This window comes from Leucoraja erinacea, chromosome 3 (assembly GCF_028641065.1).
Source record: "Leucoraja erinacea ecotype New England chromosome 3, Leri_hhj_1, whole genome shotgun sequence".
Taxonomy (NCBI): Eukaryota; Metazoa; Chordata; class Chondrichthyes; order Rajiformes; family Rajidae; genus Leucoraja; species Leucoraja erinaceus.
The window spans coordinates 78,825,201-78,839,239 of NC_073379.1; the positions used below are offsets into that span (position 1 = coordinate 78,825,201).

At 44.9% G+C, this 14,039-nt stretch overlaps 1 protein-coding gene across 4 annotated transcripts in view; it reads right to left on the reverse strand.

The window, feature by feature from the left end:
- Positions 1-14,039, reverse strand: part of vps13a (vacuolar protein sorting 13 homolog A) — a 329,586-nt gene that overhangs the window by 73,123 nt on the left and 242,424 nt on the right. For all 4 annotated transcript variants that reach the window (XM_055633035.1, XM_055633034.1, XM_055633037.1 and 1 more), the window contains exons 60-63: positions 11,312-11,425; positions 5,992-6,134; positions 2,398-2,479; positions 133-246 (exon numbers count right to left, since the gene is read on the reverse strand). In XM_055633035.1, coding sequence (XP_055489010.1) covers positions 133-246; positions 2,398-2,479; positions 5,992-6,134; positions 11,312-11,425 — 453 coding nt within the window. The remainder of the gene's footprint in view (positions 1-132; positions 247-2,397; positions 2,480-5,991; positions 6,135-11,311; positions 11,426-14,039) is intronic.

Sequence of the window (14,039 nt, forward strand, 5' to 3'; positions counted from 1 at the left end):
AGCATTCATTTTTAATGAATAAATATGAAAGAATAATTAGCACATAATTTCTATCCATACTTATTTTTGCTAAAGAATACACTTATTACATAGTTTGAAGATGCATGTTATATAGCTTTAAAAATATCTGACCTGATAAGGTTCGTAGAAAAACGCTTCTACTCCTTCTGATAAATCTCTGATTAACCCAAAAGGATTCCCCAATACATCAAGTCCAAGAACAAGGACATACAACTGTTTGATTGCCTTGAGGGAAGAAGAGAGAATAAATAATCTTTAACAAGAGAGATTGTTAAGTAATAGTACTGTGGGTAATTCAAAATAATTATTAGAAACTGGACCAAGGGGAACCCGTTGGGTCCTGTCTCCATTACGCACAGTTGCGAGGGGGGGGGGGCTGCGGAGTCACACACACACTAACCACCCCCCACACTCACAGGGGAGGGGGGGGGGGGGGGGGGGGGGGGGGGGGGAGAGGGGGGGGGGGGAGAGGGGGAGGGGGAGGGGGGAGGGGGAGGAGGGGGGGAGGGAGGGCTTCAGACGGCCAAGTGTGAGTATTGATACAATCAGGGAATGCCTATGTTGACAGTTTGCAGGCAGGCGATCATCGAGTTGATGTATCGCCAACTTTATCGACGGAGCGATTGACCTTCTGCGACGACCAGCGTTCGAGGAGGGCCTCCGAGGTCCCCGTGGACACCGCGTGTTCCCTTTCTGCGGGAGTGGGCCCGGAGGAGGGGCGGCCGTTGGCTGCCCACTAATTGGACCCTTGGGTGGCCGTCTTGGCCGGGCCCAGGAGCAGACGGATGGGCAGGTCCCACCATTTCTCCTGGCCCTCCCCCCTCTGTACCGGGTGCCTATGTGTGGGGAGTGCCCAGATGTTGGGGAAGTCCAGGACAAGGGGTCACAGTTTAAGGATAAAAGGGAAATCCTTTAGGACCGAGATGAGAAAAACATTTTTCACACAGAAAGTGGTGAATCTCTGGAACTCTCTGCCACAGAGGGTAGTTGAGGCCAGTTCATTGGCTATATTTAAGAGGGAGTTAGATGTGGCCCTTGTGGCTAAGGGGATCAGAGGGTATGGAGAGAAGGCAGGTACGGGATACGGAGTTGGATGATCAGCCATGATCATATTGAATGGCGGTGCAGGCTCAAAGGGCCGAATGGCCTACTCCGGCACCTATTTTCTATGTTTCTATGAGTGTGAGGCCAGAATGTTGCCGGGGCTTGCGGAGCGGCCCCTTCGGATGTGTGTGTGGTCTCTTCCTCGCCGCGGACGTGGCGGGAGGCTGGTATGTCCGTGAACCGGCTCTGATGTCTGTTGCATGCCACAGCCATGTGCTGCACTTTCCACCCTGGGACCCCGTTGTGGGGGGAGGACTCCTTTGTTGAGGGGCCTCCACCGAGGACCGCTCCTGCTGTCGGGCGGACCGAAATAAGAAAAAAAAATTTTTTAAAAGGTGCTAGTGGACTGTGAGTCGGGAAGCGACACCCCCACACTAACTACCCCCCTTGATATTATATCAATATTATTAATTTGCTCCTTTTACCCCATAACCGCCCTATCCTGACGCATAGCCCCCAATTCACAGGCGCGTCTAGAGAGGGTGGGGGGGGGGGGGGGGGGGGGGAAGTGAGTGGCAGAGGCAGAATGGGGAGAGAAGACAGAGAGTGAGGGCAAGAGAAAGAGAGGGGAGAGAGACAGAGAGAGGCAGAGACAGAAGGGGGGGGGGGGGGAGAGGGGGGGGGGGGGGGTGGGGGGCAGCAGCCTGAGCGAGGCACAGAGCGATCTGAGGACGGTGAAAAGCAGCAGGGGGAACCAGCTGATCGTGGCTTCCGCAAAGGGAAGCGCACCCCACCAGCGTGACAAATCCGGGTCGGGGTGGGGTCAGGTGATCGGGAGGGGCGGGGCTTCACGAGCTGCGCCGCAGTGAGGAGATCCTCCTTCAGCGCATGGCGCCTCTGAGCTCGAGATCTGCAGAACAAAGATCCTATCCTATAGGGTCTTTTCTGCAGAACTTTCTCGATCTTTCTCGATCTTTCTGCGCCTTTTGAAGAACGGGGGGGGGGGGCTAACGTTCCTCGTGAAAAACTGCGCATGCGCGTTGACAGCAGCTGCAATAATCCAGAGCGCGGGGGGGGGGGGGGGGGGGGGGGAGGGGGCCACCAGGCTCAGATTGGTCAACAATTTTAATGAAAAAGTCGGGAAAATAATGTACCAAATGTACAGAGGAATGGATTTCTAAAATCACAAGGAAAATCTCTACTGAAATATGTAAAAATGTTCCTGTTTCGGCATCTGGTTTTCAAGGATACACGTTTTACATGCAAAATGATACACACACACACACAGTTTTAATAGATATATGATATGATTGTATGAAATATGGAACACACCTGTTTAGAATAATGCCTGATAACCTCCCATTGAAGCTGTTGTGTGGTATAAAATTGATGACGGATTTCAAAAAATGCAAGCCTGAAAAGAGCACCATAATTTAGTAAATAAATACCCGTTTTATCTGCATTTCCTGAAAGAACATATTAATTAAATACAAGGTTATATTTAATTTGTCATTCACCATTTTGTGGTAGTTTCTTATAAATGGTAGGTATAAATGAATGAACTTTATTATCACATGTGACATGTTACAGTGAGATTCTTTGTTTTGCATACCCAATGTATGCAAAGAGTCCCCACATATATGGCCCCTACAGATGCAAAGGTAACACAAATGCATGCGTGGAAACTTCGGATCTTTTCCAAATCTCTTCAAGCTTTATTATAAAGTTCTTGATATTAAATACACTAGAAAATTTTAAAACCCTTGACATTGAGCCTAAGTAGTTGAAGCTACTAAGAAAAGACCAAACATAACAGAATTTTATGTTTAGTTTGATTGTGCATTACTTACACAAGCCATGTTGATGAGCCAACAGCGACTGCAAATAACACCATTGAATTGTATTTATCAGCTCAGATCCTGGAATTTAGCAGGCAGAGCAGTGTAATTTCGAGGCAGAATTTGTTGGTAGTAATTCAGCATCAGAACACTGCAGTTGATAATTGTAGCTATCCAAGAAAATATATATTTTTGAGTGATATCACTTTGTGAATATGTTGTTATTGTCGGACTACTGATTTTAGAAGATTATTACACTCAAGAAGGATGTAAAATAAAATACTTCATGTTAAAGCAGGTTAATTAGACAATGCAATAATGCATTCTGATTCTGATTAGACAATTGTCAGGATTTTGTCATATTTGACATCACTCGTGCATACTCCAGAAGTTGCTTTCAGTGAGAAGGTAAATACTGACAACACCATAAATACAACTGCAAAGGTGAAGTCACCCAAGAAGGACCTTCTCACTGAGAGAATGGTTTAATCTGGAAAAAGTAAGTTTAGTCATAACATTTAAGCAGCTGTCAGATGTAACCTATAATTGCCAATGCATAAAAGGCTAGACCAAGTGCTGGTAAATATGTTTAGTATGGATAAGTACTGATGATTGGCCTGGACATGGCAGGCCAAAGGCGTTGTTTCTGTGTTGCTTGGTTCTACGATAACCGTAATAGCATTTGGTAGAAGTCACAAAGTGTTTGCAATGAATTGCTTTCAGGCAATCTGCACAATAGGTTCTGGCTCAAATCACTGATTGGAGCCAGAAATTATGAAACATATATATTACCTTTTCACCATTTTTGGCAGAGGCTGAAACGTTTTGTTTCCAAAATTACCAAAATATCATCTAATCTACTGTTACCTATTGATACAAGTTTATTATTGTCATGTGAACAGAGATTCTGTGAAAAGCTTATTTTCCATTATCCAAGTAAACATCCACATGTGAACATAATTAAACTGGAGAGTGGAGTGTTACAGCTCAAAGTGCAGATAAAAATAGTAAAAAGACTGCAACAAGGAAAGCTGGGGCGACAAGAATATATCATTAATTATAAGGGGTCTGTTCAAGAGTCTGAATACAGCAGAGATGAAACTATCCAGTGGTGGCGAGGAGAGAATGCTGGTGTGCGTACTGTACTGGACTGTACCCCAACTCTTGACAATCAGAGCAGATGCCAAACCAAGCTGTCATGTGTTCTCATACTTTCTATGGTGCATCTGCAGAAAATGGTATGTGTCTTTTGAGACATACCGAATTTAACCCGAGGAAATAAAGATATTATTGTGCTTTCTTGGCCATATGGTGAACGTGATTGAAGCAGGACAAACTGTTGGTGATATTTATGCCATGCTCTCCACCAATTCTATTTTAGCACCATGCCAACTGCAGCTTGCACACCTGGCTTTCTAAAGTAGATGACTAGCTCAGTTTAGATAGATATACCAATATTTTGGAATACTGTGTAAATAAAAATGTTCCCTTTGGGAACAAATATCCCATTTCCTCTGACACTAAGGAAGACTGGTCTTTTACATATGTGAAAAATTAACGTTTGCATCAGAATGGAATTCCATCTTAAATTCCAATTCCATAAAAAAAAAAAAAAAAAAATCAGGAAACTATATAGTTTTAATTGATCAGCAAATAAGGGTGGCACAGTGGCGCAGCGGTCGAGTTGCTGCCTCACAGCGAATGCAGCGCCGGAGATCCAGCATTGATCCTGACTATGGGTGCTGTCTGTACGGAGTTTGTACGTTCTCCCAATGACCTGCGTGAGTTTTCTCCGAGATCTTCGGTTTCCACCCACACTCCAAAGACGCACTGATTTGTAGGTTAATTGGTTTGTTAAATGTTTTTTAAAAATTGTCCCTAGTGGGTGTAGGGTAGAGTCTAGGGTAGTGATCGCCGGACTGCGCGGACCCATGTGCCAAAGGGCCTGTTTCCGCGCTGTATCTCTAAACTAAATTAAACAAAAAAAAATACAGAGCAGGGGTGAAGCTAATAAAACACATTGAACAGGAATCACTCACTGATATGAGGACATTAGAGAAGACGATGAAATGCAGTGAAGATAGTTAGAATTGTGGAAGATACAAGCCAGAACATTTACAAATAGGGTAAACACATTAAGGAAGTGGAAAATTACAAAATTAGTACATTTTTAAAATTTAGATCACTGTCAAACACAATCAGAGGTCAACTTAGGTTACAAATTTGATCAACTTGAATGGGATTTCTAGTTGTATTCATCACTGTCATCCATATAATATTAAAACGGTGTGCCTGCTGGCTGGCTGCTGGCTTTCTGCCTGACTTGTGGTTGCCAGCTGTGGGTGCCAGCCTTTGATTCGTTGCTACGCCAACGTCAGACCCAGAGACGCAGACTTTCTTTCCATTTCGGTGGAGATTTCACTTTTCATTCCAAGTATCCACTCCTCATTAAATTTTGTCGTGTTTATCTACACATTTTTAATAAAATCCTTCTTCCCACCCCCCCCGACACTCACTCATTTTGTCGCCTCCTGCTGGCCAGCGACCATAACGGCTGCTGGCGCCCGCATCTCGCCTCAAAGACGCCATTTAAAAAACAGCCGCACTGCTGATTCCTGAGCCACTTGAGTTGGAGGACCACGTCTCCCGTGGGGGCTACGGGTAGGCAACGGCTGCGTTGGGGGAGCAGACCCAACGGGTCTTCACTTGGTCTAGTTTAATCTAAAACCGTTGATAAATTGAATAAGGCCCCCATTTAATAACTGCACCCAGGAACAATAACAAAATATCTCAAACAATGTCATGAATAATCTTTTACAAACTTTTTGTGTGTTAGCTGATAAGATAAACCCTCCACATTGTTTGACAGTGCCATGGACCATTCATGTTCACAGTAACAAGTGTTGGGCAATAAGCTTTGCTTATTGAAAGATGGCATCTTCAGCATTCATGCCTAAATTAGTTACTTAAGCATTAAGATTGCAACTTGATTTCACATTGAATACATGAGGATCTCCCATTGACCAACTTTGTAATGCTTCTCTTGAATTATACAAGTTAAACCAGAAAGTAAAAATAATGCACATACTTGAAGACAACATCTTGTACATCAGTCAGAGTCGCTCCAATGCTTTTTAACAAAAGATTCATGGATTGCATTGTGGCCAATTCTGTTTCTTGCTGTTTGTTACTTTCTTCACTTCCAGAACTGAGAGAAAAGCTCAAATGTAGCTGGGAAAAATAAAATCAGTTTTATACAGTAATAATAAAAGGTATTTTTGGACAACCGTAAAGTAAAGTATCCAGCAGATCAGATAGCATCTGTGAGGAAAGAAACAGAGTTATCGGGTTGGATACGCTGATAATAAGCCGGTGATTCCGTAAATGGCTAGATGGCTTGCTGCAGTGTTTACATTTTTGCATGTGGCAGACTTGTGTCTGTGTGCCACAGCAAAAAACTATTGAATGTCCTGGAAATCAGGAACAGGTGAATTCACCTCCTTCATATCTGTTCCATCAGCTTAATGCCAGCCATAGCTGGTGTTTGTTCCATGAGCCTTTTCATCTGAATTTGTTTTCTACAATTAAATGCTAAGTTTAGTTTTATATTTCTATGTTTATATGTTATCGTCATTAATACATTTATGATTTATTTGGAAAAAAATCCAGCTTTTAATTTATTAAATCAATTTCAAATGTAAATAACATTTTCTAATTATCATTAGCTTAGAAAAATGAAACCAGCTCTGGGGAATATTGCCTTTGGAAGCTATGTCCACAGGCTGTACAACACTCATGACTCACCATGCTTGTGGGATAGCTGTAGAATTAAAGCCTCAAGACCACTAGCAGCTTTGAGGTGGTGAACGGTTGATGAGCACTGGGCTTGCGTAGTTAGTGGTAAAATGTGGGAGCCAGGTCAGATTGAGATTGGTCAAGGACCTTCTACAATTCTAAGATCTTTCCTAGACCCAGCACACCAATGAAATTATAAAGAAGACACATCAGCGACACTACTCCCTGAGAAGATTACGGAGATTCAGCATGTCGAAGAGGATTCTCCTAAACTTCCGGAAGAGAGCATTCTGACTGGTTGCATCGTGGCCTGGTTCGGCAACTTGAACGTCCAGGAGCGAAAAAGACTACAAAAAGTTGTGACCACTGCTCAGTCCATCACCAGCTTTGACCTCCCCACTGTTGAAGGGATCTATCGAAGTCATGGGTGGAAATCCCAGAGGTCAGGAGGGACACGCTCCTCCCATGTTTTGAGAGATGGGGGACAATAATCCGGATTTTGAGATTCGGTGAAAATAAATCCATTACAATCTCTGCTTTCCGTGAGACAGTGGTGGCGTCACTGTTAAGCGCTTGTTAAATGTCTCTATTAACATCGTATTAACACAATGTGTCACCAATTGCGTTTTAACCATCAAATATTACTGAAGTTAATGTTACATGTTATTCATCACATTGTAACTTTCGAAAGATTCAAGCGGGTATTAGACGTGTGTGTGTGTGCACGTGTGTGTGGTGGGGTGTGTGCGTGTGTGAAGAAATCGCACCCCAAATCGTGTCTCCCCCCCCACCCCACTTTTTGATAGCCATTTCCGTCCCTGGTAGTCGCTAGGCAGCTAAAAAGGCAGCTAAAATCATCATAGACCCACGCCATCCTGGCCACACACTCATTTCACCATTGCAATCAGTAAGAAGGTACAGGTGCCTGAAAACTGTAACATCCAGGTTCAGGAACAGCTTCTTCCATATAGCCATCAAGCTATTAAACACAGCAATAAATAAGCTCTGAACTGTAAAAAACTATATTAATATTGCACTATTTTTGTTATTTATTGACCTTTTTCTTCTTTTTTTCTCTTCCCCCGTTATGTAGTACGTTTACATATTCATATATTCTGTTGTGCTGCAGCAAGTAAGAATTTCATTGTCCCATTCTGGACATATGACAATAAAACACTCGACTTGATAAAATGCTGTGTTAGTATTGTTTTGCTGAAAAAACTCTGACTACTCCCAACTCCTTAACAATTCATATAAGAAACTCATTTTTTCCCCCAGCTTTTCATATTGTTCACAAAATACCTATTAATCCAAGTGGAATGATATATTTCAAATGGTGATGAACAATCCTTTCATTCACATACATAAGGGGCCAACATCTATTTTAAGTCAATGCCAGGGATGCATTGAAAGACATACATCCTGTACAGCAATATGCTTGGCCTGAAAGTACTCTTTGTTGCATAGAGTCATAGTGATACAGTTGGAAACAGGCCCTTCACCTACTCTGGGCAAGAGACTCTGTGCATCTACCTGATCTATTCCTCTCATGATTTTATACACCTCTATAAGATCATCCTTCATCCACCTGCGTTCCAAGGAATAGATTCCCAGTCTACCCAATCTCTCCCTGTAGCTCAGACCGTCTAGTCCTGGCAGCATCTTCATAAATCTCTGTACCCTTTCCAGCTTGACATCTTTTCTGTAACATGGTGCCCAGAACTGAACACAATACTCTAAATGCAGCCTCCCAACGTTTTATACAACAGCAACATGACCTGTCAACTTCTATACTCAATACTCTGACTGATGAAGGTCAACGTGCCAAATGCCTTTTTAACCACCCTATCTACCTGTGACTACACATTTTAGAAACCATGCACCCTCACTTCAAGATCCCCCTGCTCCACAACACTCCCTGGAGCCCTACCATTCACTGTGTCAGTCCTGCCCTTGTTAAGACTTCCCAAAATGCAACACCTCACATTTCTCTGTATTAAATTCTATCAACCATTCCTCAGACCACCTGGCCAATCGATCAAGATTTTGCTGCAATTATTTACAACCAACTTCAATATCTGCAAAACCACCCACTTTTGTATCAACTGTAAACTTGCTAATCTTGCCATGAATGTTCTCATCCAAATCATTGATATAGATGACAAGCAGCATGTGTTTTTACAATCAACGTTTCCCATTGTCCTTATCTGCATCTTCAGAAGTCATGAACCCAGAAGCCAACAAATACTAATATATAAAAAGACCAAAAGAAAAAATATTTTCGATTTTTAGAATTCTTGACCCATGACACATGTCCTGGTCCTCAGTGAGTCCCTGACTTTTTATAGCCGAAAGTCACCAACTCCACCACTAGTACCAATCTATCTGTCTTCTTACATTACTAAAAGTCTGTTCTTGACCGGTTTTGGCCATCTGTGCTGCGATTTCCGAGAGAACGCCGCCACCTACGGCCGTCATTTTTGGCCACCTTGCTCAGAGCCCCCCTCCACCGTATGTGTGCCGAGCATTTTTCACGTCGATTAAAAATAACAGAGATATTAATGATTTTACAAAATTCCCCATCCTCTCTGCTGCCCCTGCTGGCAGCAGGGGGGAGGGACTATAAAACCAGGAAGTGGTGTGCCTCAATCAGTGTCTGCAAGCTCGAGGAAGGCAGAGGGTCACGTTTCTCTGAGCTGTGAATAACACTGAACACATGTCTACACAAATGTAAGCGTCCTCGTGGTTCTAAAACACTTGCAGAATGTGTCTATTGGTTCTATAATGTTTCCAAAAAGTGTTTATTGGTTCTAAAAAAATGCAACAAAAAAAACTTGCAAAAAATGTCTCTTTTGGTTCTACAATGCTTGCAGAATGTGTCTTTTTTGGTTCTAAAATGTTTTTTAGGTTCTACCCCCCCCCCCCCCCCCCCCCCCCCCCTCTCCTCTCCCCCCCCCCCCTCACCCCCCCCCTCTCCTCTCCCCTCCCCCTCCCCATCTCCTCTCCCCCCTCTCCTCCTCCCCCCCAACCCTCCTCCTCCTCCCCCCTCCTCCTCCCCCCCAACCCCTCCTCTCCTCCCCCCCTCCCTCCCCTCCTCTTTCTCCCCCCTACCCCCCCCCCCCCTTTTTCTCCCCCCAAAATTCCTCCCTTAAACCCCCTCTCCCCCACCCCCCCCCTCCCCTCCACCCTCCCCCTACTACCTGCTCCCCCTCCCCCCCCTCTCAGCACACCCTCTCTCTCCCCTCCATCCCCTCCCCCACCCTCCCTCCCCTAAACCCCTTCCCTCCCCTCCTTGCTCCCCATCTCACCCCCCTCTCTCTCCCCCTCACTCTCTCTCTCCTCCCCCCCCCTTCCCCCCTCTCTCCCACCCCCCCCTCTTATCCCCCTCTCCACCCCCCTATCCCTCATGCCCCTCTCTCTGTGTCTCTGTGTCTCTGTCTCTCTCTCTGCCCTCACTCTCTACCCCCCCCCCACCCCCCCCCCCACCTCACTAGATGTGACTGCAAGTTGGGGGCTATGCGTCAGTAGATAGGGTGGTTATGGGGTAAAAGGAGCAACTTAATAATATTTATATAATATCAAGGGGCATAATTACCTTGAGTGCGGGGGGGGGGGGGGGGGGGGATATTTAGTGTGTGTGCGCTGCGTGCCACCTCCCCCCCCCCCCACCCCCCCCCCCCCCACAACCGCACGTTGGGGGAACAGACCCAACGGGTCTGCACTTGGTCTAGTCTATATTACTAAAACTCTGTTCTTGACCGCTTTCGGCTTTCTGTGCTGCGGTTTCCGAGAGAACGCCGCCATTTACGGCCATCATTTTTGGCCACCTCACTCAGAGCCCCCCCTCCTATCCCCCCCCTCCCTCTTCCCCCCCCCTCCTCTTCCCCCCCCTCCCTCTTCCCCCCCCCTCTCCTCTTCACCCCCCTCTCCTCCTCCATCTCCCCCCCCTCCCCTCCTCTCTTCCCCCTCTCTCCTCCCCCCTCCCCTCCCCCCTCCGTCCCCTCCCCCAAACCCCCCTCCCCTCCACACACCCCTACCCCCATCCCTCCACCCTCCCTGCCCCACCTCTCCCCCCTCACCTCTCTCTCTCTCTCCTCCCCTCCACCCCCACCTTTCCCTCTCACCCACCCACCCTTCCTCTTCTCCTCGCCACCCCCCTCTCCCTCTTGCCCTCTCTATCTGTGTCTCTGCCCCTTCTCTCTCTGCCCTCACTCTCTACCCCCCCCCTCCCCAGATGTGACTGCAGGTTGGGGGCCCTCAGTAGATAGGGGGGTTATAGGGTAAAAGGATCAAATGAATAATATTAATATACTATCAAGGGAGGTAATTAGCGTGAGTGCGGGGGGGGGGGGGGGGGGGGGGGGTGGGGGGGTGGATAGTTAGCGTGTGTGACGCTGCATGCCGCCTCCCCCCCCCCACAACCGCACGTTGGGGGAACAGACCCAACGGATCTGCACTTGGTCTAGTATTTTAATAAATCTTACTGAGGCTAAATTACCTCTGAGTTTTCCATTGTTTAGCAAAATTACGAATGACGATATCTCTAAACTAAACAATGCATACGAAATATCAAACAATCTGAAGTTCTTATAAGCAATTAAAAACATACTTACTTTGATTGGGGATATATGGAAATATTCATATAGACTGATAGGTGAAGTGTCAGTAGCAGATTCAGTCAACAGCTCTGTTTGAACATATTCAAGGTCCTTTTTGAATAGCTCCATCTGAAAAAAACACATGAATTCAAATGCGCTTCAGTGCTCAACATACAAATTAAAAGTGAACTATTCTATTGAAATCAGATTATTTTTTATTAAACCTATGAATCAAGTAGCAATTTCACTTTCTTTCATAATCCAACAGTATGGATACATTTTTAGGATTGACACTCATTATCTTGGGAAGTCAAACCAGGGCAGAGCCTTCAAAGTGAAGTGCAGGCCCTGGGGAGTGTTCCAGAGTGGAGGGATCTTTGAGTACGCATGTAGCTCCAGGAAAGTGGCGCCACTGATAGATAGGATGGTGAAGAACTTTTTTTGCTACAGTGTCCTCCACAGGTGTACAATTTTGGTTGCCCAATTATAGGAAGGATGTCAACAAAATAGAGAGAGTACAGAGGAGATTTATTAGAATGTTGCCTCGGTTTCAACAACTAAGTTACAGAGATAGGTTGAATAAGTTAGGTCTTTATTCTCTGGAGCGCAGAAGGTTAAGGGGGGGACTTGATAGGTCTTTAAAATGATGAGAGGGATAGACAGAGTTGATGTGGACAAGCTTTTCCCTTTGAGAAGATTCAAACAAGAGGACATGACTTCAGAATTAAGGGACAGAAGTTTAGGGGTAATATGAGGGGGAACTTCTTTACTAAGAGAGTGGTAGCGGTGTGGAATGAGCTTCCAGTGGAAGTGGTGGAGGCAGGTTCATTGGTATCATTTAAAAATAAATTGGATAGGCATATGGATGAGAAGGGAATGGAGGGTTATGGTATGAGTGCAGGCAGGTGGGACTAAGGGAAAAAAAGTTGTTCGGCACGGACTTGTAGGGCCGAGATGGCCTGTTTCCGTGCTGTAATTGTTATTATGGTTATATGGTTATATGGTTATAATGTTTGGGACAAAGACCCAGCATTTATTTATTTGCCTCTGCACTCCACAATTTGAGATCTGTAAAAAAGAAAAATCACATGTGGTTAAAGCGCACATTGTCACATTTTAATAAAGGCCATTTTTATACATTTTGCTTTCACCATGTTGAAATTACAGCTGTGTTTATACATAGTCCCCCCATTTCAGGGCACCATAATGTTTGCGACACATGGCTCCACAGGAGTTTGTAATTGCTCAGGTGTGTTTAATTGCCTCCTTGATGCAGGTATAAGAGAGCTCTCAGCACCTAGTATTTCCTCCAGTCTTCCCATCCCCTTTGGAAACTTGTATTGCTGTTTATCAACAGGAGGACCAAAGTTGTGCCAATGAAAGTAAAATAAGCCATTATGAGACTGAGAAACAGGAATAAAACTGTTGGAGACATCAGCCAAATCAGGCTTACCAAAATTAACAGTTTGGAACATCGTTAAGAAGAAAGAGAGCACTGGTGAGCTTACTAATCGCAAAGAGGCTGGCAGGCCAAGGAAGACCTCCACAGCTGATAATAGACAATAGGTGCGAAAGGACGCCATTCGGCCCTTCGAGTCAGCACCATCATTCACTGTGATCATGGCTGATCATCCGCAATTTTCACACAGAGTGGTGAATCTCTGGAATTCTCTGCCACAGAAGGTAGTTGAGGCCAGTTCATTGGCTATATTTAAGAGAGATGTGGCCCTTGTGGCTAAAGGTATCAGGGGTATGGAGAGAAGGCAGGTACAGGATACTGAGTTGGATGATCAACCATGATCATATTGAATGGCGGTGCATGCTCGAAGGGCCGAATGGCCTACTCCTGCACCTAATTTCTATGTTTCTAATCAGTGCCCCGTTCCTACCTTCACCCCATATCCCTTGACTGCACTATCTTTAAGAGTTCTATCTAAATTATGACAGAATAATTCTCTCTATAATAAAGAAAAATCCCCAAACACCTGTCCGACAGATCAGAAACACTCTTCAGGCATCAGGTGTGGATTTGTCAATGACCACTGTCCACAGAAGACTTCAAGAACAGAAATACAGAGGCTGCACTGCAAGATGCAAATCACTGGTTAGCCGCAACAATAGGATAGCCAGGTTACAGTTTGCCAAGAAGTATTTAAAAGAGTAACCACAGTTCTGGAAAAAGGTCTTGTGGACAGATGTGACGAAGATTAACTTATATCAGAATGTTGGCAAGAGCAAAGTATGAAGTACAGAAGGAACTGCCCAAGATCTAAAGCATACCACCTCATCTGTGAAACATGGTGGTGGGGTGTTATGGCCTGGGCATGTATGGCTGCTGAAGGAACTGGCTCACTTATCTTCATTGATTATACAACTGCTGATGGTAGTAGCATAATGAATTCTGAGGTGTATAAGACACATCCTATCTGCTCACATTCAAACAAATGCCTCAAAACTCATTGGCCGGCAGTTCATTCTAATGATCCTAAACATACTGCTAAAGCAACAAAGGAGTTTTTCAAAGCTAAAAAATGGTAAATTCTTGAATAGCCAAGTCAATCACTCGATCTGAACCCAATTGAGAATGCCTTTTATATGCTGAAGCGAAAACTGAAGAAGACTAGCCCCCAAAACAAGCATACGCTAAAGATGGCCGCATTACAGGCCTGACAGAGCATCACCAGAGAAGACACCCAGCAACTGGTGATGTCCATGAATCGCAGACTTCAAGCAGTCATTGCAT